The sequence below is a fragment of the Cyprinodon tularosa genome, unplaced genomic scaffold (assembly GCF_016077235.1).
Source record: "Cyprinodon tularosa strain WSP-4 unplaced genomic scaffold, ASM1607723v1 ctg357, whole genome shotgun sequence".
NCBI lineage: Eukaryota > Metazoa > Chordata > Actinopteri > Cyprinodontiformes > Cyprinodontidae > Cyprinodon > Cyprinodon tularosa.
Window position 1 is genome coordinate 147640 of NW_024039071.1, and position 26452 is coordinate 174091.

Here is a 26452-nt window from a genome sequence, read left to right on the forward strand (position 1 = left end):
GGCAATGTAGGTTTATTTCTACAGCTCATTAGTGTTCATCTCTCTTTCCTTGCATCCATGATATTTATAGTGCACTTTAGGTCGCCGATCTCCAAATGCCACAACAAAAATAAGAAATGAAGTAATGAAAATAACTTAGTTGAAACTCCATAATGCCTTGTCAAGAAGTGCTAAAAAAAAAAGACGCAAAAGTGAGCTTCAGATTAGTAAAAAGTGCTTGGCAGATGGTAAATATTTACATTTTTATTACCTCATCTTTGAATTTGCTCACTTTGGTCATTAAAATAGGATTTTGAAGAAGGCAAACATGCAGACAAAGGCTTACAAACAATATCTGCTGATTACAAAAGCAAAACTGTGCCTTTTACAGTTTTTGTGCGTTTAAACACATTTGCACATTTTAGGAGACGTAAACCTTCTAAAGATCAGGTCAATAGTGTTTCAATAATTTTCGGAGGTGACTTTCTACCATCAGTTTTCTTCTTTTAACCCCAGCCTCCCTTCTCCTCCTCCACTTTGTTCCCAAGGAAATGTAGCTGTTTAACCTTTTATTTGCACAGCTTTTCAAGGGACTGATGCCTTATTAGGGCAGAGAGAGAGAGTGAGATATTATTACAGGATTATGACATCAATGTTTGGCTACGTAAAGTGCCTTGAATTACTATTCATACTCCTCTAGTTTTACCAGAAGTAGGATATTATTTTTAAAGTTGCAAAAAAGTAGATTTTTTTTTCTTTTTTACCAATTGAAAAGTCTCAGATGTTAGCTTTTAGTTCACTCGACTCTCATCAACTATTTATTAAATCATATAACATGTCTTTTAAAGCCCCATGATTCCACTTTTTTATTTTTGCACATATTTATAATCTATTTGCTTTTTACAATGAAAGTTGCAGATAGGATAGGATGAGGATTCCCTTCATATACTGTTCAATTTTTGTGCAATCTTATGAAAGTATTTTGTCACGCACCATACGGCATGAAATCATTAATCCTTGGCAAAACATCAAGTTCGACGCACTTTGTGCATCACTATTTGCTCTTTTGGCCTACATCAATAAGGAACTTTATCTGTGCACCAGATCTGGGAGTGCTGCTAGACATCGAAACAGATTTGAAAAAAGAAGGATTTGGAAGCGGTTGTCACTGGTGAAAGTGACTAATTTAGGATGATCGTTTACAGATATTTGAAGGTTACGTATAATATATCACCTGTATATTACATACCTGCTGGATTACACAGTCAATTAAAGAAACATAATTAGCTGCATTTTAAATCCAACATCTTCCCAAAGACAACCCAAAACAAAATAAACCCTATAATCTTCAAATAATAAATACAAATTCTGTAGCATGGATATATTTAATTAAGCACAATCTTCCTTAAATTGAAATATATTTAATATTATGCACTTACAAATTGGATAATACAGTTATTTTTCTTTTTGTAAACTGAGATAATCTTTTTCCATCAGCAAATATACATAAATTCTCAAATCAAGGGACAATAAAATTACTTTTTGCAGTTCATTGGCTTCAAGCAGTATAAAGGCTCTCTGGTTTATTGCCATGTAATGTAACAAATGCACCTGTTTGCTGTCAGGATTGATGCACCTTGTTACTGTTTTTATTAATATTAGCTACTACATGACTGGTTCAGAAATCAAAAAAGTTTGTTACTTTTTTTTAATTTTTATTTATAAGGAATACTGTTTGAGAGTCTATCCTGCTACTATTCACAAAATTCTCCCCTTATAAAAGTTGTTTCAGTTTAGTGCTGCAGATGATTCTCCTTATTTATTAGCAGTTTCCATGGTTACTGCTATGATGTTCTGGCGGTTTTTTTGGAAATGTTTCTCTTTGGATCATAAAAATCCTGCATGTTGAAGTTGAACATCAGTCTTTTCTATTGGATATTAATATGGTGCATCTCAGGCAGCAGCTGCGTTTCTGTTGGCTGATAGATGTAGCTGGTAGCAGCCGTCACTCCATTAGATTGTCATTTTAAATATCAGAACCTGTCAGATCAGTTCATCACAGTTTATCTCTTAAAAGTAAATATTAGTAAATATTTTTTATATTAACCTCTTTTTTCCAAAATAAACATTTTAGACAGAACAAACAAGCACACAAATACAGGTTGCTCGTTAACTGTACTGGTGCAATATGAAAAATAAATGTTTGTGTTAAAACTACGTAAACTTACATGAGAAATGAAGCTGTACATCCACAAAATATAGGGTACTTTGTTTCATAAAGTGCATAAAAAGACATTTTTGTTTTTAAAAGCCCCTAAGGGGTTCAAACAATAGGCCCCCCCATTTCAACAAATGAGTTTTTTTTAGACTAATAGAGTTCTGCCTTTTAAGACAGGAAAGTATAGCAGTTAAAGTTTCTACTTGAGAAAATACTGAACCATAGAGATAAAAATAGCCCTGTGATTCAAATTATAAATTGTATTTGGAATAAAAATGAGAGAACTAGGGGTGCTAAAAAACACATCCTCCAAAGACAAATATTTACATGGGAATGTGGCAGATAATTAATTGACATATTACTGATATTGCTGGATTTTATTCTGCTTTACCTACATAAATTTCAGGATCTTCTTTGCTTTACCTTTGCCAGAAGATTTAAACTTTAAAAGCCTTGCCCTCATAATTTGCAAGTTAATTTATTTATAAAGAAAATATAAATGCTGCTTAAGCTAATTCAAATGAAATTAAAAGTAAAATAAGTAGCCAACCTTATCACTGTCTGTAACCTACTAACACGGTAAGGAAAGCATCAGATGAGCTACCTGAGAAACTAACGTTACATTTCCTCACTTTAAAACCAAACAAACATGGTCACTCATCCTGCTGATCAGCTCTCTTCACTGCCATCGAAGGCTCCAACGTGTTTCCTTTTCAGGTGCTGCGTCATAACAGTGGTGCTTCCGCGCCATGTTAATTTGTTTTTACAAAAGTTGCATGTTTCGACTTTCTTCACTTTACAAAGCGCAGGCTATTTTAATTATTGTGATCAATTTGCGCGTCAATCCCGGCGCATGCGCGCTTCATTTGCAGTCTGGACGCTGAGGATAAACTCCTCACTAAAATCCTGCGGCTCTGACTGCAGCGCTGAGAGGGACTCCTGTGGGAGAACGGGGTTGGGATGGGGGAGGCGCCCCACGGCAGAGTAGGAACGATGCATGCTTTCACGTAAGAGTCTCCATAAGCCGCCAGTGACACCGTAAAAAGTCGCCAGATTTATCGCTAGTCGCTTTTTAAAAAAATAGTCGCTGGAGGGGTCTGAAAAGTCTCTGAGTTGGCAACACTGCACCTGCGGCGCTGACTCGCTCCGCCATATTTTTTTTTCTTCCCCCGTTTCAGTCAAGTGGATGTGATGACGGCGGCGGCGGATGACGCATTAATCGCGCGACACAACTAATCGATGATTAAATTCGTTGCCAACGCTTTTAAAAGTCGATTTTTATCGATTCGTTGTTGCAGCCCTAATATAAACAAAAACATTGAATATTTCTGCTTTACTTGACTTCCCAGGTTTCTTAAGTCTGAAACTGCAGATCTAATTCCCTTCTCTTTGTCTTCCAGGATGATCGTGAGTTTCGGGATAAGATCACTCCCATCTCCGTGGTGATGGACTACAGTCTGGACTACCAGCTGGCTGCAGATCAAACCGGACTGCTGCCCATTATCAATAACCGGGTGCAGCAAAGCGTCAGCAGGCAGGTAAACTTAACGAGGGTGGGGCAGGGGGTGGGCTTTCTAGAACCTGGAAAGAACAGCACATATATGAGCATAGAGCTCCGGTGAAGCTCAGCGTTGGCTGTTAGTAAAGCTGGTTTCATTGGTCGCTTCCTAATTGATTAATTTCAATGTGTAGATAAAAGACTCCAAGTTATTCAGCCTCGAGGCAGATTAGCAGTAAACGGCTGATTTTCATCTTTTCTTAAACCTTTCTAGGGCAAGTTAGCATTTTTGATCACTTGCATACCCCTTACAAATAAATTCCCCCATCCCTCAGTGAGGTCTAGAAACACAAGATCTAGATCCAACCATTCAACAAAGATACTGCTATATGGCTGCACATCTTATTTTGGCATTTGACTAATTAGATGAGCCCTTGAATGATACATTGCTTACTGTAAATTAAGTTAAAAAAAAGTTATCAAGTTAAGAAAAAAGGTAAAAATGTAAATGCTCAGTGGAGCAGGGGTAGCACTGCTGCCTTGCAGCAAGAAGGTTTGGGTTTGATTCCTGGCCTGGGGTTTGCATGTTCTCCCTGTGCATGTGTGGGTTCTCTCCAGGTACTCCGGCTTCCTCCCACCATGCAAAAACATGACTGTTAGGTTAAATTAAAAGAAAACACCCATATGAGTTTTGTGTCATTTGGAGCTGTTCTGAAGATATTCCATTAGGTTATATCCATGTAACGTCTTCCTATGGGCAGAAGACTTGAAGGCACAAACTAAACTGCTCATTATTTATCATTTATGGTACGCCTCTAAGGTTATGTTGAACCAAAAAAATGTTTCTTTCACTCTCAGAATGTTTTCATGAATTTCTTTTGTTATTTTTCTTAATATATTCAAGAAGTTTGTATTTCTTATTACACAGACATTAATTTTTCCCATCAAAATATCCATATTTTTTTTATGTTACAAAGGTAATAAAGGTAATAAGGTCTTGTCCTGGATTCCAATAACACTATTGGCTTAAAACTTTGATTTTCAAAGTATTTCACTGAGTGCCCTTTAAAGGGTTAAACAGACCTGTTTTGTTGTCTCCCCCTGTCGTCTTGTGTTTCTCACATCCTGTTCTTGTAACTTTCTGTAAGGCTCACATTCTGCTGGATTGTGGGGATGACAACATCTGTAAACCTGACCTCAGGCTGTCGGTGGAGAGGTTGGTGGAACAGTCAATAAAAGCCATTAACAGACAGATAACAGTTATTAAAAGGTTGGAAGTTTTAAGCTTCTTGTCCTCTGATTGGCTGCAGCGACCGTGAACAGATCTACATCGGCGATGACAACGCTCTGACCCTAAAGGTGACCGCTGAGAATCAGGGCGAAGGGGCCTACGAGGCCGAGCTCTACGTCTACCCCCCTCAGCAGGCCGACTTTACCGGGGTTGTTCGCAGTCAGGTAAACATTTTATCCCTAAATCCACTTCACATTAAAAACAGGACAATTCGCTTTGGATTACACGCCCTAAATTTAGCATGAAGGAAGCTGTTGCTCCTGATCTGGTTTAGTGATAAACTAAACCTTCAGATCGGAACTTATCTTTTCTAGCAAACATTTTGGTCTCTTCTGATCTGCTGACAGGAAGTCAGTAGATAGGAGCAGAGCTGGCTGACCCATGGTTTATTTCAGCAGTTTACTGTCTGATGTTAGGCTTAATTATTTTATCAGTAAACATGTTTTTTAAATAATCAGTTTTTAATTAATATTAATAAAGTGACCATTGAACCATAGAAGCATGGATCAGATAATTCTCCTCTTCTGGTGAAATAAAGCTCTGCTGTTCTTCCTGTGCTTTCTGCAGGCCCTCTCCAGGCTCTCCTGCGCCTACAAGAGGGAGAATGAGACCAAGATGGTGGTGTGTGACCTTGGAAACCCCATGAAGGGAGGCACTAAGGTCAGTAAAGGGGAACTGAAGGTGGCCAACATTTTGCATTTGTAGAATCTAAAACCACAAGTTTACAGAGTAAAATATGAAAAGTGGCTAATTTGAAGCTGCAACTGAGCTTTGCTTTAGTAAAGCCCTTTATCATGTCCCCAAAGGGCTGCTCTTATCACAAATTTCCACAACTGACTGCTTTAAAAGCTTTTCTTAAAAAAAAAAAAAAAAAAAAAAAACATCAATAGTTTTCTGATTGGTTCTGAACTGCTTCTAATGACTCTGTTGGTCCCGCCTTTGAATTCCAGCTCCTTTCCAGACCCACATTCTGTGTAAACACAGCTAAGTCTGTCAGGCTAAGGAGAGATATTCCATGATCCTGAAATGTTTTATTTTTTGTTATGTTACAAACACAAACTTATTACGTATTGTCGGGATTATATTAAACAAAGAAACACAAATTTCAAAATTATCCTTTTTTAATAAATGTGTCCAATGATACGATCAAGTAAAATGATAAAATCAAACACAAACAGCATAAAAATAAAACAACAAGCCGGTCCCATCTAGGCGTAATCGTAGACGATGACAGACGAAGTGTGCTCCTGATGTGCAGTCTGCTCCGTAGCTTTGTTTTGGTCGCTGTAACCGCAGAAAATCCCGCTTCACAAAGATAGGATGTTATAGATAGGATGAGTCTTGACCTGAATTTACCTGTGTCAAGAGGCACAGATGCACCGACTGATGTAATTGGGAGAGAATACCGCAATTTTTTATATATTTCAAAATAAAACATCACTCAGACTCTGATCGTCAATAAATTGTATATATATATATATATATACATATATATACTAATTTTTAGTGCAGCCCGGTACCAAATTACCCACCTACTACCTGTCATGTCCCAATAAATCAGCCTGATGTTTGTGTTTGTAAAGTGACCAAATAAACTGCAGGGGGGGTGATTTCTTTTACAAGTCTCTTTCTTAGCGGTATCTTGTTTAAAACATTTTTTAATAATGAAAAATCTCTACCTGCTGTTTTCTAACATGTTTTTTTTTTTTTGTGTATCTCCTCCTGTTCTCTCATTGGACCCCTCCTGCTGCTTTCCGTGGTTTGATTGGTCAGATCGTAGCAGATTTGAGGTTCAGTGTTCACCAGCTGTCAGAGGAGGATACTTCAATCAAGTTTGACCTTCAGATAGTCAGGTAGGTGTTGTTGCCACCTCAGCGGAATCCACTCATTTGAACTCAAGTGAGTCCAGCTCCCCCTGCTGGCTGCAGGGGGAGAATGGTTTTATTTTATGAGGAGGAGTGACTATTGAAATGTTTTTCCAGCTGAAGGGTTGTTTTGCAATAAGGAAAAGTTATAGAAAAGAGAAAAATATGAGAAAAAAGCAGTGAAATTAAAATATTTTAGTTAGTTACATTAGTTTTTTTTTTATTTCCTCTGTAGTTTGATCCAGTTTACTATTTTATTTCTGAGATATTTTTAATAGTTATTGCAGATGTCTCCATATCAGGCAGATTATCCATCTTATGTGGAGTCTGACTTTTAACTGAGTGGCGAAAATATAACTATTGATGGATGTACTGCAGATAGATTAACTCTCTTGACTAAAGAAAGAGCAACATCTTTATCAGTAAAATGATTTTCTATCTACAGCCTGTTTATGAATGAATGAATGAAAGTTCATGTGTTTCCTCAGAGAACAGAACCAGAACTCCCACCCAAACACAACCCATCATGTAACTCCAGCAGTTAAAGCTAAGCTGTTTTCTCTTGAAAGTGAAAGAAGCAGCGAACACCCCGCCTCTGCCTGCATGTTTGCGCTTCTTTGGCAGAGAGCAGTGGGGGAGGGGGGAGGGATACAGAACTATGTTAATGAGAGGTTTCAGCTTTTTTGGTCACACTCCTCCTCAATTCTCTGGTACTTGCTGACTACAAGAAATGTTTACTCAACTTGCATTTTTCCAATAGTTTAACCAGCTCCCTAAAACGTTACTCGAGTGGGAAAAAAATTAAAACCATGATCATGTTAATTAAATCCAACATCAGTGAGCCTGAATTTGTCCTTTTTCATTTTAAAAGATCATTGATTTAATGAATAAATATATGAGTAAACTGCCCTAAATAAGTATTCACACCCCTTGACCTTTACCACATTTTCTCACATTACAGCTTCAAACTTTCTTTGGTGGAATGGAACATGAATAAGAAGAAAATGTTTTTACAAATAAAAATCTGTCGTTTTTTTTTTCCTCCTCGAGGAAATCCTTGCTAATGAAATTTAGCTGAAAGTAGAACTGCAGGTAGAGCTGAACATAGAGCTGTAGATAGAACTGAAAGTAGAACTGCAGGTAGAGCTGAACGTAGAGCTGTAGGTAGAACTGAACATAGAGCTGTAGGTAGAGCTGAACGTAGAGCTGTAGATAGAACTGAAAGTAGAACTGCAGGTAGAGCTGAACATAGAGCTGTAGGTAGAGCTGAACGTAGAGCTGTAGGTAGAACTGAAAGTAGAGCTGCAGGTAGAACTGCAGGTAGAGCTGAAAGTAGAACTGAAAGTAGAGCTGCAGGTAGAGCTGAAAGTAGAACGAAAGTTACTACCGTAACTACGGTTCTATGAATCCCGGATGACCGCCAGAGGCGGTGCTTCAAGCACTGAATGATCATTCTTGCGCATGCGCAGGTCGAGTATTAATGACAACAAAGTCAGCTGTGACCTGCCGGGGACCCACGTGACTCTATATAGTCACGTGGCACCCGGCAATCAATCCCTCAATCTTCTCGCGAAAGCAGAGATTCCGAGGGACCAAGCACTCTGGCGGTCATCCGGGATTCATAGAACCGTAGTTACGGTAGTAACTTTCGTTCTATTTCATCCCTACTGACCGCCAGAGGCGGTGCTTCAAGCACTGGATGACTCATATCAACAAGGTCACGAGGAATCAGCAACATTCAAGGAACAACGACTACACCACCCACCTAATGTGATGTAGAGGCATGCTGCTCGAGGATTCCCTGAAGCGGATGGGGCGCAGCCACATTCACCCTGTAGAACCGAGTAAAGGTACTAGGTGACTTCCAGGAGGCCGCACGACATATAACATCCAATGGCACCCCAGTCATAGCAGCAAACGATGTCGACATGCCCCTTGTAGAGTGGCATTTCACTCCCGCCGGCAGTGGCCGGTCCTGCAAGGCATAAGCCTTGGAGATCAAATCCACAACCCAGTGTGCAAGTCGCTGCTTAGAAAGTGCCTGACCTTTCCGTGAGCCAGCGTAGCAAACAAAAAGGCTATTTGTCTTTCGGAAGGATGCCGTGGCATTGATGTATGTCCCAAGGGCACGGACAGGACACAGTGGTTCAGAGGGACTTCCGGAGTCAAACCGGGCAAGATGGAGAGGCTGGGTGCTGCCTGCTGGCAGTGATACCTTAGGAATAAATGCTACATCAGCCCACAGTGTAACGCCTGAGCCATCAGGATTCCACCGGCAGCAGGGTTCGGCTATCGAGAGAGCCTGTAACTCCCCTACACGTTTTGCGGAAACCATAGCTAAAAGGAACGCAGTCTTCAGTGAGAGCCATTTGAGGTCCGCCGACGCCAGGGGCTCAAATGGGAGGGACCGAAGAGCCTCAAGCACAAGAGAAAGGTCCCACGCCGGTGCCACAGGGCGGTTGGGTGGGTGCAAACGCCGAGCACCTCTTAAAAACAGTACAACATCCTTGTCTCGGCCCACAGAACAACCATTCAGCCCAACATGCCAACAGGAAATGGCAGCCACATACACCTTTAAGGTAGATGGGGACCGTCCTTGATCCAGCAATGCCTGCAGGAAGGTCAGTATGTCAGAAACTGAGCACTGCACCGGGTCCTGCCCTCTATCACGGCACCAGGTCGCAAAGACCGTCCACTTGTTAGCATAGACAGCTCGCGTGGACGGCGCCCATGCATTAGCCATTGTATGCCCTATGGACCCAGTGTATCTTGAGAAGGTGGACCCCGGCCTTGCAGGGGCCAAATCCAGAGCTGGAGCCGGTCCGGTTCGGGGTGCAAGATCTGACCCCCCATCTGGGAAAGAAGGTCTCTCCTGGAGGGGAGACGCATTGGCGAGCCGGAGCTGAGCTCGCACAGTAGAGGAAACCAAGTCCTCGCTGGCCAGTAGGGGGCCACCAGCAGGACCCTGTGCCCCTCCTGACGTACCCTGAGGAGAGTCTGAAAAAGTAGGCTGAATGGCGGAAAGGCATAAAGGAGGGTCCTGGGCCAGTCGTGTGCCAGAGCATCGTGGCCCAGAGGGCTGCTGTTGTCCAACGAGAACCAAAGGGGACAGTGAAATGCGTCCCTTGAGGCAAAGAGGTCCACGTCCGCCCTGCCAAAGACCTTCCAGATGCACTCCACCACCTCTTGGTGAAGCTTCCACTCCCCTGGAAGCGGCTTCTGACGGGATAGAAAATCTGCTGGCACGTTCTCCGGCCCTGGGATGTAGGCTGCTCTGAGGCTGGCTATGCGTGGAGCTGCCCAGGTCAGAAGCCGTTGAGTCAAACACAACAGTTTCCTTGACCTCGTGCCCCCCTGGTGGTTGATGTGAAAGACCACTGTGGTGTTGTCTGACCTCACCAGCATGTGCTTCCCCCGCAAGCCTGGAAGAAAGCTCTGAAGAGCCAGAAGCACAGCCTGTAACTCCAGGACATTGATGTGTTCCCTGCCCTGCCGCTGGGACCATGTCCCCTGTGCCATTTGACCCCGCCAGGTTGCACCCCAGCCCGTGGAGGATGCATCTGTAAACACAACTTCCCGACGACACGGGAGGGAACCGAGCGGGACCCCTGTGGTCATAAACAACCTCACCCTCCATTGGGACAGAGACTGAAGACACTGAGGCCCCACCCGAAGTCTTCGGAGACGATGAGTGTTCCGTGTGGGATCCAGATTCAAGCTGTTCAACCACATCTGGAGGGGCCGCAATGACAGCAGCCCCAAGGGCACTACGGCGGACGCAGCTGTAAGCATGCCCAAGAGTCGAAGATACCGCACAAGAGGCAGCGCCATGCCGCGCCTGAATTCCGGGAGCACGCTCAATATACTGTCCACCCGCTGGGGTGACGGGCAAGCAGTCATTGAGATGGAATCCATGGCAATGCCCAGGAAGACAGTCTCCTGTGAGGGGGTCAGACTGCTTTTCTCCATGTTCACCTGCAAGCCCAAGCATCCCACATGATGGAGCACTAACCGAGTATCTCGAACCGCCTGGTCCCACGTCGCGGCACAAATGAGCCAGTCGTCCAGATATGGGAGGATCCTCAATCCCTGTGCCTGCAGAGGAGAGAGGACCGCTGCAACACATCGGGTGAACACCCTGGGGGACAGTGAAAGTCCGAACGGGAGGACCCTGAACTGGAAATGCCTCCCTTGAAAAGCAAAACGAAGAAACCGCCAATGGGGCGGAGCGATCGGAACGTGAAAATAAGCATCCCTGAGATCTATGGAAGTGAACCAATCGCCCGGGGAAATCGCCTGCAACACTTCCTTGGTGGTCAGCATATGAAAGGGCATGGCCTTCAAGTACACATTCAGGCCTCTGAGGTCCAAGACTGGACGCAGGCCCCCGGTCTTCTTCGGAACCAGAAAATACGTGGAATAAAAGCCCCCTGGATCCAGCAGGGGGTCCACAGGCACTATAGCACCCTTGGCCAGCAAGGTGCAGATTTCTTGGTTCAGTGCCTGTGCCTTCACCGGGTCGTGGATCACAGTCATCCTGACCCGGCCAGGGATAGGTGGCCGGCGGCGGAATTGAAGACGGTACCCCCGGGACAGGGTGGACAACACCCACAAGTCCGGGGTGTGGGCAGCCCAGAAGCTGAGCTGTCCCGGGGAAAAATAACCGACCGCCGGCCCTAAGGCATCATCTGCGGGTCCCCCGGCCCTTCGAAGGCCCGGGAGGACGCCGGCCAGACTGCGCGGCTCGAAAGGGATGAAAGGACCTCGTCCCAGCCTGGTCTCGAGCTCTGTTCCTCCGATCTAGAGCAGGTCCCCGGACCGATCTCTGACCTGGTAACAGACCCTGGGGTTCAGTGGGAGAAGGAGAAGGCACTAAGGACCTCCGTGAAGGACCCGCAGCTGCCCAGGTGCTTACTGGCTGGCGATCACGTCTGTGAAGCCCTGCCAGCTGTTGCCTCGTTCTAGAGGCCTGAGCCGTACGGTCCAAGGCGTCCAGTGCCGCTGAACCAAAAAGCTCCCCCGGGACCACAGGCAGGGCCCGGAGGGTCCTCCTACAAGGCTCAGTTAGTGGTGACTGCGCCAACCAGACCTGGCGGGGAGCATGAACCAGTGTGGAGAGTGTGCGTCCAAGTTCCCTCGTCATAAGAGCAAAGGCCTGCAGAGATGCATCAACCAGGCCTTGCGTGGCATGATCCAGCGGAACAGATTCCAAGGAGGAAGACAGGGCCAGCATAAGATGGGAGAGAGAGTTCCCAATCCGGCCCATGCGGGCCCCAGAGTCATAGGCCTTACAGAGAAGGTCGTCGGTAATACGGCACTGAGGACGCGGACAACGGGCATTGGGCCGCAAGGCCTCATCAGGCGGGATTATAAGAGAGGCAATGCCCGGTTCCACCGCTGGCATCTGCCCCAAGCCAACCTTGGGTGCCTCCTGCATAGCTGCCAGGACCCTGCCATCCGTCGTCAGACGTGAAAACGCCTTGGTGTCTGACCAGCAAGCATGCAGTTCCCGCACATACTCCGCCGAGGGAGGAACCACAAAGGCAGTCTCTGACCTACTGCGCCTAAAGAAGGCGCTGGAAGCCGCAGGCTGGGCCTGAGGAACACTAATCTGTAAACGGGCAAGAGCCGTTCGAATAGCGGATGTCACAGACTCCCCCGTATCCTCCTGGGAGGCAATGGAGTCCGACCCAGAGGCCCCGGAGCCCAGCTCCGGAAGGTCCTCACAGAAATGGGTGCCAGAGGCCGCCACAGAAACAGCATCGTCGTCATTGACTGACGTTTCATCCTGCTCGGTAGGGAGAGCCGTGCCTCGATCACCAGCAGTCTGAAAGGACTGGAGGAGGGCTTTCATTTGGGCCAGCTCAGTAGTGAGATGATCCACTCTGGTGGACAACCTCCCTGCATCGGTCCGTCTAGCACGCTTCGTCGGTACCGAAGGTGCAGCCACAGTAGATCGTTTGCACACCGCTTTCTCCATCGGCAAACGAGCACGCGGCGAAGCGCTCGCCCAGTCGGTAGGCTGCTCCAGTGCAGCCAACCGATCCAGTCTGACCGACCGGGGCATGACGCGACAGTTGGGGCAAGCGTCATCTGACAGCGCCTCCTGGAGATGTTCCACACCGAGGCAGGAGGGACACAAGTCATGCCCGTCATCCGGCTGAAGTGGAGCCAGACAGGTCGAGCAACATAAATTATCCAGCATCATACTGCTGAAAGGCGTGATCAGCCTGCTACCAAGGACAAGTCAACACGAGCAGGAAACGCTACTGGCGACTCGTTGTAGGAAAACCCCCGCAGAGATTCCAAACTCAGCACGAGCAGAGACGCCACTGGTGAGTTTAGGCAAACAAACTATAGAAGAACCCAACGCGAGCAGAAACGCTACTGGTGGGCTTAGGCAAACAAACTGAAAACAACTCAGCGCGAGCAGAAACGCCACTGGTGAGTGTAGATAAACAAACTATAGAAGAACCCAACGCGAGCAGAAACGCTACTGGTGGGCTTAGGCAAACAAACTGAAAACAACTCAGCGCGAGCAGAAACGCCACTGGTGAGTGTAGATAAACAAACTATAGAAGAACCCAACGCGAGCAGAAACGCTACTGGTGGGCTTAGGCAAACAAACTGTAAACAACTCAGCGCGAGCAGAAACGCTACCGTGAGTCAAAAGAGCCACAAAATTAACGTGGCAAATCAAAGCGAACAGTAAACTACTGCTGAGAAAAGAACGAAAACTTACCAGTCACCGCAGATCTGGTAAGGTGAAAGCAGCTTGTGCAGCCCCTGGAGGGCGAGACTTACCCGCAGCTCCGACCAAACCCGGTCACGGGGCTACCAGCAACAAGCAGCCAGGAAACTAGTGGTATACACAGAAGCAACCAGCTTCACACGACCACACTCCGGTACTCAACACACCTGCGCGCGAGAAGAACAAAAGGGATTGATTGCCGGGTGCCACGGGACTATATAGAGTCACGTGGCACCCGGCAGGTCACAGCTGACTTTGTTGTCATTAATACTCGACCTGCGCATGCGCAAGAATGATCATTCAGTGCTTGAAGCACCGCCTCTGGCGGTCAGTAGGGATGAAATAGAACTGAAAGTAGAGCTGCAGGTAGAGCTGAACATAGAGCTGTAGGTAGAACTGAAAGTAGAGCTGTAGGTAGAGCTGAACGTAGAACTGAAAGTAGAGCTGCAGGTAGAGCTGAAAGTAGAACTGAAAGTAGAACTGCAGGTAGAGCTGAAAGTAGAACTGAAAGTAGAGCTGCAGGTAGAGCTGAACATAGAGCTGTTGGTAGAACTGAAAGTAGAGCTGCAGGTAGAGCTGAACATAGAGCTGTTGGTAGAACTGAAAGTAGAACTGCAGGTAGAGCTGAACGTAGAGCTGCAGGTAGAACTGAAAGTAGAACTGCAGGTAGAGCTGAACATAGAGCTGTAGGTAGAACTGAAAGTAGAGCTGTAGGTAGAGCTGAACATAGAGCTGCAGGTAGAACTGAAAGTAGAACTGAAAGTAGAGCTGCAGCCTCTGATTGCTCAAATCTACATCCGCTCTACACTATGCGTATTTGCTGTTCGGTACCTTCATGATTCATTACTTTGTTTTCTTCTTTCTGTCACAAACAATTTAGTGTGAAATGTAGTTAAATGACAGCAGTCAGTAGAAGGTCATATTAATAATTAGTAAGGTAAATAGTTTGTCTTTAGCAGATGTCGACCGAACCTTTGCTGATTAGAACATGGGAGAGAAATCTCTGAAAAGACAGTTATTATACTAAGGAGCCATACAGTAAAGCTCATCAAAAAAAAAAGTTCAATACCTTCTAAATAACCTTTGAACGGATCTGAATTGATATTTTATTAATGAAACTCTTAGTGAAGTACACTAGTAACTCTAGTGAAAACTTATTGGCTGGTATTTTCTGTTTTTCTCTTTTATTAATCTTTAAGTAGGAGCTCCAACCCCTCGGTTTAACTAGAGGTAGAAGCCGCCGTACATTCAGGGTTTAGTCTTTAAGGCGGAAAATCCTCCTTCCAATCACCCTAATCTTTAGCTTCCCCCAGTGATTTGGGTCAGGACTCTGGCTGCTTCCCTTCAAAGCCTTTATGTTACTCCTGTCAGAAGAACTATGTTGGTCAAATGAGAAGATGAATTAAAAATGGATCTTCCAGCACAGAGAAGGTGCACGTTATTCATTTAATCATTGATTGAATTTGATTGTTTTTCAGCTCTAACCAGTTTCAAAACACAAGTCCTCGAGTCTCCAAGGTCACCCAACTGGCTATCCTCTCCAAAGTCTCCATCAGAGGGTAATGGACACATTTAACCCATGCAGACATGGAGTGTTATTAGCTTTATTCTAACCAGTTTCAGCTTTATTCTGTACCGGATAAACCTGTCAGGGTGACACATTAATGCTGGTTTCCTTTCTTTTTATGATGTTTATATATATCTTCATATTGTCTTTATTTTTAATGTCTAAATGTTTGGAGTAGAGCAGCAACATTATAATAATTAATTATATAATAAATAATAACATTACAGCGGTCTGGATTTGTATCCATGGAAACTGTGTGTTGTCCTCCCAGGTCATCGTCTCCCACTCAGGTCCTGCTGCCGATCGCCAACTGGAAACCAAAGAACCCTCCGGTGGTTGGAGACGACATCGGACCTCTGATTGTACACGTTTATGAGGTAGAAATGCCAGAGAATACAGTTGCTTATATGCTTCCTTTTATCCGTTTCTGCTTTATAACTCAGAGTTTTCAGCTTTAAATGCTCAGAAACACCTTTTTTAATCCTGGGAAAGGAAGCAGGACCAGAAACTGATCATCACAGTTCTAGTGGACGACAGCGTGAACCTTTTTATTTATGTGCTATTGTTTTTCATGCAGCCAGTTGAACAGAATATATCAGGCTCAGACTGGTAATCTGTGATACTGGGCATTTGCCCGGTGGGCCGTTCCTAATTTCAGCGTGTGAGCGCCGGCCCTCCTTAAATCATACCGGCCCCAACACTTACACTCCCACCGAAGCTCCTACCTGTGACAGAAAATAACTCAAGGAGATGAAGAAGTAATCCAATGTTAACTACCTAAATGATGCATGCGGTATCTATAGCCCTTCCTTGTCATGCACATCCTTGATGGTTGGCATATGGTGTCATTTTCTATTTCTTCAAACTAAAATCCTTGCAACAAATTAAATTATAAAAAAAAAAATGTGTGAGTTTATTACACCTTAGTATTGGCTGCCTGTTGCATGTCAGAACTGATCTAATCAATACAGTTCCTCTGTCTGGGTATACAGTTATAATCTTCATTCTGGCAAAAATTTGGAAATTTAATGAAAGCAGTGTCCTTCAGCTAAGAACGAAGTGTTATTTTTTTGACAAGGCTGGAGTCATGGATGTCTAATCATCTGCTAACATGTATGATGTAAGACCTGATGACGTTGCAGACTGGAGATGTATAAAATGCCTGTTAATCAGGGCCACTTAATGAGAGATGAGCCTGGAGGTGAGCAGCTGCCATTCTGTAAACTCTAAGCAATTTCTCTGATCTGAGTAAGATTACAATTTCTATCAGAATCTGTTGTCATTTCTCCTGTTATTTAATACATATAAGTTATGAAGTGCTTTTTAAAGAGTTTGTCCCAAGTGATCTCTGTTCAGGGAAAAGAACCGGAGAGATAGAGCTTTAAGGTGCAGACACAAAGTCTGTCTTTAACAAAACTAAAATGCTTTCTTTAAACCAAACTAAGATGTTCCTCTTATATTTGGCGAATTTATGTTAGAATATTTTGCAAAAAATGTTGCAGTGCATGATGGGGCTTTGCATCTGTTTCCATTATTCCATTTCATTGCCCACATGCCTCCTAGACTCCCAGTGAATGCTTACACACCGCTGAGCTTTCATGTATTCATTGTTGAAGAACTCCCTGTCTGCCTCTGTATTGTATTGGTTTATGTTGGTGTTTTTACATCACTCGGGCTTACTTTGTTGACCTAGTATGTGTGCAAGTGTGGACATTACGCAGCAGCAGTCACTATCACGTCCGTGTTAATACAGAAACCAAAAGCACATTATAGAGGTCTTGGTCTATAAGTGGGCCGGTGTAGATGGAAAATTGCCAGGGTCGAAGATCGCTCCCAGTCCGAGCCTGGAATAGAGCAACCTTTACTCTTAGGGGCTTGATATCCCCACAGCAGGGTGTCACAGTGAGCCTGTTGCAGGTATGATGCAGATTATTTTGATTTATGCCCAATATTGAAGCATGGTCTGCGCTATGTTATTCCACGCCATAATGCAAGAGGGACAATCAAGAACTAGCTTTGGGTCTAGATACGGCCGAGGTGGTGAGGAAGTGGGGGCAAGTTTGTGCGAAAACGGAGGGACATGAGGGTGAAAAAGAGCGAGGATCAGGTGGAAAAAGGGTCCCAGCATTCTGAAAGCAGTCCCAGAATAATGGAAGCAGTTTGTTAAAAGGATTAACTAAAAATTCTTAATTAAATTTAGATTCTGACTGTATTGAGTGTATTTGCCCTCAATTTAAGTTGGTAAATGGGTTCAATAACAATGGGAAAGCTGTTTTGGCTTGAAATAATTCTTATTTTAAATGCAAATCATTTTATTCTATTGGCCAATTGTCCTTCAAGTTGTCCTGCTCAAAACTAATTAAAAACAAGACAAAATACACTTATGATTTACTTTGATTTTATTTTTGGTGGTGTTGCTTTTAGAGAGAATCTGTTGTTGGATCCACTTGTCTTTACTTTTATTGATCTGGAGCGTCTGCCTGACTGTAACAGTTCAAACAGAACATGACTGTTAGAGAAAACAGTCTTTAATAATGCGATGATGTAGCAAAGGCTGAGGCTGTGTCCGAATGTCCACCATAATAATTACATAGGGCACTATATAGTGGTTACACCATTTTAAATGAGAGTCCGCAATTTCCCACAATGCACCTTGAAAAGTAGTGATCATCCATGGTCACTCTATGAGCAGAAATATCCCAGAATGCTTTGCAAGAGCTCTCCTTGCATGGAATCAGATAATTTGTTGGCGGTGACAAAGATGGCACAGGGTACCGTACGGGGAGGCAGAGTAACGTGACCAACAGGAAGCAAAAATGTGTTATCATCTGCCCGAATGGTTAGTTAACTATAATGTCCACTATAGAGTCCCCGTTCTATATAGAGATTTAGGGATTTAGGGGTTGGAAAGAAAGAGAAATAAAGAAAGAAGAACTTAATTGATCTCACAATGGAGAAATGAACTCTCTGCATTTAACCCATCCCCCTGGGTAGCAGTGGGCTGCCACTGTGCGGTGCCCAGGGAGCAGTGTGGAGTTAAGGGCTTTGCTCAGGGACTCAGAGAGCCGGCTGTGGGGATCAAACGGTGTACTCGCAACCTTCTCAGAGGACAAGCGAACTGTTCTAACCACTAGGCCAACACTATCCCATAAACGTTAGGACAGACGTTCAGACAGCCAGTTCATCCAGTGTGGGATGATGTCAGCCAACCTTCCTACGGGTCAAGATGATGACCTTCTTAACTGTACAGCTGATGAACTGAACAGAGATGCATTAGATCAGTCATTCTGAAACAGTGGTAGAGTGCCCCCTGGTGGTACGCAGGGACTTAATGGCATTTTTAATAAACCTTCAAGGTATTGTGGAGCATTTTTACTAATTTTTTTTTAATGACCTGCCCTCTCCACTTTTAAAGAAATATGCTCATGCACAACCCTGTACCCGCTCGTAAGAGGGAACACCTATTAAACGCGTGCAAAAGCATACAGGAGCCCATTTCTCCTCGTGCACGCTCAGTTAAAAGTTGCTGTTTGCATCAGTCATACAAGCTCACTTCCCAAAAGATTTCCAATTTTTCCACCATGTCAGACTCACCACCGATAAGTGAAAATGCGGAAGAGCACGTAGGACGGCCTTAGGTAAACATATCACCAGAATGATTGACAATTATCATCACTTATTTTGATGATCCACACAGAAAAACAACATCCTCCTCTATACCTTTAAGTTTTGTTATTCTAGATTTGCGATTATTCAAAGAAATAAAAAAAAGGTTTTCTAATGTGTTTTGTTCTGATTTGGCAGCATTTCAACATATGTACATTTATTTTAACACAATTTACTATTTTTAACATAATTTCTATTTTTGCTAAGAATTACATCTGCCTTCAGCGGGCGTGCCTCATCTATTACTTTCTGCAGCAATTATCATGTTTGGCTTCAAATACTGCTGTGGAAAAAAAAAAAGATTTTTATTTATACTCAAAAGTAAAATATTTGTAGCTGTGGTAGAAAAAAAACTACATTTAAACTATACATAAACAGCTGTATCATCATTGCAAACTGTTTCGGTACCAAAATATACTTATATTGCTGTATTTTTTTGTATTATGGAGGTGCTTGAAGATCCCACATAAGTTTTAGGTGGTATTCATAGAAAAAGGCAGAGATCCACTACAGTAGATCATTATGCTCATTAGGTTAGGGTTATTTTAACTGAGCTCTGGACATTCTTCAGCAGCTCAGAGGTCTAAATGCATCAGACTCCAGTCCTCTGTCTCAAGGGAAGAAATCAGCCACTGTGTCCAAACTGAGGGTGTTTACTGTTTCTTCAGAAGTGATTTCTTTATTCATTTTCTAAATGTTGGTCATTTTTATGCTTTGCAGTGTTGTTTTGAATGAATCGTCTTATTTAATTTGCCTTTAAATGAACCATGCTTTGTTTCTTAAGGCTTTGGCCAACAAACCTGCACTTAATTAAATTGATAATAGACTAAAAAGAGGATTATATTTGAACGACACATCCTAACAGGGTTCTGTTCTTTCAGCTGCTGAACAACGGGCCCAGTACATTCAGCAAGGCTTCACTGTACGTGGACTGGCCCTATCGCTTTGGGAACGGCTCTCTGCTCTACATCACCAACTTTGAGACGGAGGGACCCATCAACTGCACCACAGACATGGAGATCAACCCACTCAATGTCTCCGTAAGACACACACAGAAAGTTAGAAATAAGAGCAGCTTACAGCGTCTGGCTTCATCTTTAAGAGTGTAATAGTAAAGTAATAGACAGATTTATGTCTTCCTACGAACAGGGGGGCATTTCAGTGAAAGGTCTTACATGTCGGTTCAAAAACGAAAGTTGGAAGATTAATTTCATAAATGTTTAAACTCATTTGTTTCTGTAGATTTTTACATTTATAACCTGCAACAACCAGGCGTCCTTTTTAAAAGAAATTTTTAATGCTTCACAGTAGTCATGGAAACAGGATGTTGAATACAGAAGTGTTTTGAGGAAGAGGAATACAGAATGTCTGTAAACTATAAATAGTCATTGATAAAGAATATGACTGCACTGAATGCTGTGTCTCAGCATGTAAATAGAAAGATGAGTGGAAGAAAAAGGTCTGTAAGCAGCATGAATAACTGCAGTCTAGGAGGAGTTTGTAGCAAAGCCTGTATTACCAAAATAAGGCCAAGAGGCTGTGCTTCAGGAGGCACAACATACAGATTAATCCAGGATAGCAGCTGCAGTATTCCTTCTGAAAATAAAATTATAATTTTATTTGAAAATAACAGTTGCAGAGTCTGGAGGAAGAGCGTAGAGACACAGAACACCTGTTGCTTAAGTCTGGTGTGAAGTTTCAATAGTCAGTGATGATTTAGATTAGGGGTCTTCAACTGAGGCAAAGGACCCCAAACCGATGGCGAGATGGAGCGGGGACCCCTAATTATATATATTGTATGAAATTGCGTTGCATCAAACTGGTCCTATAGTCACTCTATTACAGATGGAGTAATATAACTAAAGTAATCCCTCCCTGGGATTATTAAAGTATTTCTGATTCCTGGTTGATGGGACAGGTGTTATGAATGAAACGGTGCCCAGCTTTGAAAGAGCTCCTGTGTGTCGCTGAATGTGTGCATTGATGACTGAAAGACATCTTCTGCCTCCATTTATCTGTTCACTACAGTGTGTTTAATTCATGTTAATGTGGATTTAAAGACATTTCAATTAGTGGAAAAAATTGCAGTGGAGAATATAAACAAAAAGTCTAATCAACCAAAACTTTTGCGACCCCATGCAGTACCTCCGTTGACCCCCTAGGGGTCGCGAACCCCCTGTTAAAGTCCTCCAATTAGGGTATCAAGTCATCTGCTGGTTCCGGTCGGCTCTGTTTTAAGAAATCAGCAATCAATTCAGCCAAGTACCTGGAAATTGTAGAGACATCATGTTTTTCCTACTGCTGTCCGGCTGAATTCATTTTCCAGCAGGACTTGGTGCCATTTCCTAAAAGTATCTCAAAAAAGCTTCTGAATCTGTTTGTGCATCGCACATTTTAAATTGAATTACTGAAATAGATTAACTTATTGATGTTGATCTAAGTTATTGAGACTTAACTGTATATATTTATTAACCAAAGACATTAATGACAATCTGGATCTGTTCTGAATTTGAATTAAAATCACAGCTATAAGTTGAGTTTACAGAGCCAGCTGCTGACTGATACCGATAATAAGACCCCCTATTTTATTTTTTGTTTTTTGCAGAATCCGTTGACGACAAAGAAAAACACAACTGTCGTTCCGCCAAGGGAACGAGAGACGGAGGGACGTAATCCAGTTCGTGTGAGAAAGAGAGACTTGGAGGGCAGAGAAGCACAAAGTGACCTCCAGACACTGGTATGAAAACTCTGATATGTTAAAGCACATTTTACACATCATCTCCTGTATTTTTCTTTCACCATTGTTTCCAAAAGGACTATTCTTATTGCGTCTTGACAAAATGAGAACTAAAAGGAGACCTTTTCATTTTTTGCTGTCATTCTGTTTCCTGAATGTTTATTTAATTCCGGATTATAATTTGAACGAGTCTTCATCTCTGTTTGTTTAGGACTGCGGCACAGCAGAATGTTTGAGGCTGAGATGTCAGGTCGGTCGTCTGGAGAGGACAAAGAACGCCATACTGTTCATCTACTCCCGACTCGACGTCAATAACTTCCTGAGGGTAAAATAATAAAAATAAAGCTAATTCTAATGCTGCTTGTTACATCCAATATCACAATGCCGCTTCATTGTTCTTCATTTGCTTTCCTTTTTCTGCCCAGGCTGAGAATCAGAATCGTTCTTATTTGGTCCGTTCTACAGCCTCCTTTAATGTCATAGAGATGCCATATAAGAATCTGAAGACAGAGCTGCCGTCCAATTCTACCACCGTGAGTTCAGTATAAACAATCAGTCGTCAGCATACAGTTTAACAGCAGGGGAATTTTTGTGATTGAAATATCTCTGCTACGATAGAGGTATAAGGTTAAGTGGCCTTTTGAGCATCGACAGAATTTGCACAACAAAATAAATTATTTTAGATGAATAATTTCTGAATTTTAGTTTGTTTTCCTGTCATGGTACTTTAATATCTAACCGTTCCATCTTTAACTGTCAAAACCTGACAGAAACAAAGGGAACTGCACAACACTTTATTTCAATTCAGTTTATTTATATCTGCCAGTTCACACGTAATCACAAGGTATCTATAAGAGACAGTACAGTCAGATTGGTTAAAAGTTTCTGTCTAGGAAAACCAGTTGGTTTCATCCAGTCTTTGAAGTGGAGATAAAAAAACTCCTATTTAACATGAATAAACCTCCAGCAGAACTAGAACCAGACTCAGTGTGAGCAGCCATCTGCGGAGGCCGACTGGGGTTCAAAGAGACAGAAACAGACACAGAAAAAGAAGCAGACATACAAAAGTTAACTGTTATCTGGCTCCACGTCACAGCCTGACACAGCCTGGCAGACGAGCTCAGAGACAGTTCTCATTTCAAAAGATGAAAGAGAGTACATAAATTGTAAAGAGAGGTGTTAATGGCAGCAGCATAGCTGATATTCCGATCCACGACAAAGTTCCCGCCGAACAGGAACAGACCAGATAATGCTACTATGACAGGAAAAGGCAAAACATAAAGTTATGAGTGGAACCTAACAAATACTGCAGAATGAGAGAATATAGATAGACTGAAGCAGGATGAGGAAAAGTGGTCCCTATGTCCTCCAGCAGTCTAAACATATAGCAGCATAAATATAGAAAATAGCTAAAATAGCTGAGGTGTTTTAAATCAAAGTTAAAAACAGGTTTTTAACTTTGACTTAAAACAGCTCAGGCTTTTAGCACTTTTCCAGTCTTATGAGAGTTTGTTGCAGATCAGTGGAGCATAGGAACTAAATGCTGCTTCTCCATGCAGGGTTCTAGTTCTGGGTCTACAGAGTAGGCTTGATCTCGAAGACCTGAGTGGTCTTGATTGACTTTGGTAGAATCACAGTAGGGTCAAAGTGGAGCCGAACCTTAAACTGTTCATCGGTCAGAGATTTATTCCCTGCTTTTGTTTCTAGGTCAGCGTGTCGGTGACATGGGCTGACACCGCCCAACCAGTACCGGGCTGGGTGGTAGCTCTGGCCGTCCTCGCAGGACTGCTGCTGCTGGGGTTGCTCATTTTCATCATGTACAAGGTGAGACGGCTTTAAAGAAGGTTTTACTAAATGTGCTTCTTATCAGCATTCTAAACTTTAGTTTTTTTGCTACATTTCCACATCAGATTTTACAGTATAGCATTCAAAGGTAATTGATTTGCTAGAAATCAGGACTGGAAAACTTTACTGTATCGTTTCTAGAGTTATTTTATGAGTTCATTTTTATCATGGCTCAAATTTATTTTAGTTTCTTTGATTTGTGATGCCGATAATTTGCTATTCAAATGTTTTTCTAGGCTTCTACTTTTCTTTACGGCTGCTCCATTTCTTTTTTATGAGGCCCTTGAAGTTCTCTCGCTTTAATTTCTTCTGCTTTACCTACTTTAATTTTATACATGAAGAAAGGATTCTTTTAAAATGACTCAACATCTTTTTTTCCTTCTTTTTCAGTTGGGTTTCTTCAAGAGAGTACGCCCCCCCCAGGAGGACTGCACCGAGAAGGAGCAGCTCCAGCCGGAGGAGAACGGAAACACAGACGCTTAGAGGCCGAGATGGAAAACAGAGAGAGAGAGAGTTTGGGAGAGAAGAATTCAGGGTAAACCAGCCTCAGAGAGAATCACTGTAATGACTGTTTGAGGGGCAGATAACGGTACTTGTTTGACTTCAACCCTTCTTTTGTTATTTTATATTTTTCTTTTGTTGAATCATGTTGCATTTGTGCCAAAAGAGAAGCTGAAAACACTGTTCATATATGAAATACTGGCTCAAGATCATTTCACCTCCACATTATGTGTGCAACCTGTATCCACAACACTGTAGCACTTATTTGATTATTCAGTGTTAAAACCTGTTGTGGTTGAGTTCCCTGCTCCATCGCTGTGCTCCTTAAATATTTGAACTATGTTTCAAATAGTCCCAACGTTATTTGTCCAAAGGCGTGATGCTTTTTGGAGTGGAGCACACAGGGTTCATCCCTCCAACACATTTGCACATTTCCTCTTTTTTTCCGTTTAGTAGCAAAATTAAATGGTTGATGAGCTGTTTGGATTGATGGGTTAGTGGTTCTTTAGTGCAGAGCTGCTGATGCATCAAAAATTTGTCATTTTTCTGGGTTATTATGACTTATGTGAGCTTAGTTCCAGCTGGATAGTAAAGCCCAGAGTCAGTGGCTGGATGGGAGGGAAACAACAGCAGGAAGAAGAATAAAAGTAGAACCAGTGTGAATAATAGTAAGAGCCAGCGCTAACTTCCATGTTTGAGTGGAGTCATTTAATTCATTAGGACCAAGACCAGCAATAAAAACAGCAATATGAATACAAACATTGGAGGTATCTAATTTAAGAGGCTTCAATATGAATTATTTTGTCAAATATCACAGCAATATTTTTCCTGTTACCTTTTCTGCTTTCTTTTGGTGAAAAGTTTCCAGGGTTTCCTCTCGTGTGTGTAAATGCATTTTTGTGCAATCGGTGATGGTGATTACAATAATGGGTCCAGCTGTTTTTAGCGCAATCGAGAAAGAGTTTTTATTGCAGTTAATCAAAGCGTTTTCCTTGACGTGTGCAACTGATCAGTGGTTAAACCCTGAACCCCAGGAGCCTGCTGTGACTGGGCTTAGAGGCAAACCTCAGTAAAAAGAGGAATTTAGTTATTTTTATGTGGAAAAAGTGTTCAGAACTGCAGATGAGGAAAAACCTAATTACCAATTACCCTGTAGATTAAATGTTGATGCGATAACGGAGGAAAGTCGATGCACTGCTCTATATCTGGGAGTTTAATAAGAGTTTTGTTGTATAATAAAGAAATAGCATAAAAATGTCCAACTAGGAGCAAATCAGTACCTATGAAGCTGTGGATGATAAGTAAAGTGATTTAGTTAAACTTCAATAATATAAAAATATATATGACCTTTTTATCATTATAAATCATGCAGCCAAGAAGGGAAGCACAAAATTGGCTTAAAAAATAAAATTTCTTAACTGAGCTTTTTGTATGATGAAAATTGTGCAACAAAGAAACAGTCATTTTTTTCTTTTTGATAAGCCCAGATTTAATGCAATAATAAATTGATGACACTTAAATAAACTCTTTAAATATGCAGCTGCTTCTCTAATGATTCCATTGTGCATCTATTCCGCTTAATACTACAAAATAAAAGCAATAAGTTTAATTATGGCATTTACTAGTGCTCTGATAAAACCAGCAGATGTGAAAGTGTGTGGAAAAATATACAATAATCCAAACTTTTTAGACAGTTTGTTTGTTAGACACCCATCTAATGAACAGTGCAATTTCATTTTTATGTCAATATTGACTTTCTTTATCTCACTCATTTAATACAGAGGCCTCTGTCCAAGGTGCTGAACACAATAAACACAAAAGGTATATTAAATAATCGGTAGGGTTTATAGATCAGAGATAGAATGTTTTGTTTTTTTTTACCCCAGCAGTGTTCTCACGTCGAGGGGTTTGATCAGTGGTCAGTTGTTACTTTCCTGCCATTTTCTGCACTGAGGCCTTTTTTTGTCCTTTTTTCTTATTTTTTCCTCAGATTTTATACTGGTGATTGGCAGCTTCACTATTAGCATAAAAACTCAGCCGGTTGCTATTGTATGTTTAATGAGTCCAGCAATGCTTGAGTGTGTGTGTGTGTTTGTAATGTATTTAAAAAAAAAGAACAAAAAAAAAAAGCTATTTGCCCATATTGGGTTTGCATATTTCGATAACTTCATTTCAGCGGCAGATGTTGGGCGAGCGCACTAAGAACGATGTAGCTTAGCCAGTTTATCCCCCACAGGCTGGATGTTAATAAAACATTTACACATCGAAGGTAAGCTGATCTCTGAAGCCTTTGTGGGTTTTTTCTTATACATAGAGCAAAGTCCTTCTAAATATTTCATTTTAGGCAAATCCAGTTTTATTTCTAAGCAGAAAAGCTGACTTTGCTGACTGATCCTCGCTTCTGACCAGACGGCTAACTTTAGAGGCCAGGACAGTTATAATCATTGTTTACAGGCCATGTTTGCTCACAGTAACTCCTTATAAAAAATAGAAACGATCTGCAGAGTGAAAAAAACTTAACATTTTAAATCAAT

General features: G+C 42.4%; 1 protein-coding gene across 1 annotated transcript in view; it reads left to right on the plus strand.

The window, feature by feature from the left end:
* Positions 1–26032, plus strand: part of itgav (integrin, alpha V) — an 83979-nt gene extending 57947 nt beyond the window's left edge. The window contains exons 20-32 of the mRNA XM_038295624.1: positions 3598–3735; positions 4844–4911; positions 5006–5150; positions 5554–5646; positions 6760–6839; positions 15081–15161; positions 15441–15546; positions 19717–19875; positions 21441–21572; positions 21784–21897; positions 21998–22105; positions 23280–23396; positions 23808–26032. Of these exons, the coding sequence (XP_038151552.1) occupies positions 3598–3735; positions 4844–4911; positions 5006–5150; positions 5554–5646; positions 6760–6839; positions 15081–15161; positions 15441–15546; positions 19717–19875; positions 21441–21572; positions 21784–21897; positions 21998–22105; positions 23280–23396; positions 23808–23900 (1434 nt within the window). The 3' untranslated portion in view covers positions 23901–26032. The remainder of the gene's footprint in view (positions 1–3597; positions 3736–4843; positions 4912–5005; positions 5151–5553; positions 5647–6759; positions 6840–15080; positions 15162–15440; positions 15547–19716; positions 19876–21440; positions 21573–21783; positions 21898–21997; positions 22106–23279; positions 23397–23807) is intronic.
* Positions 26033–26452: the final 420 nt, after the last annotated feature.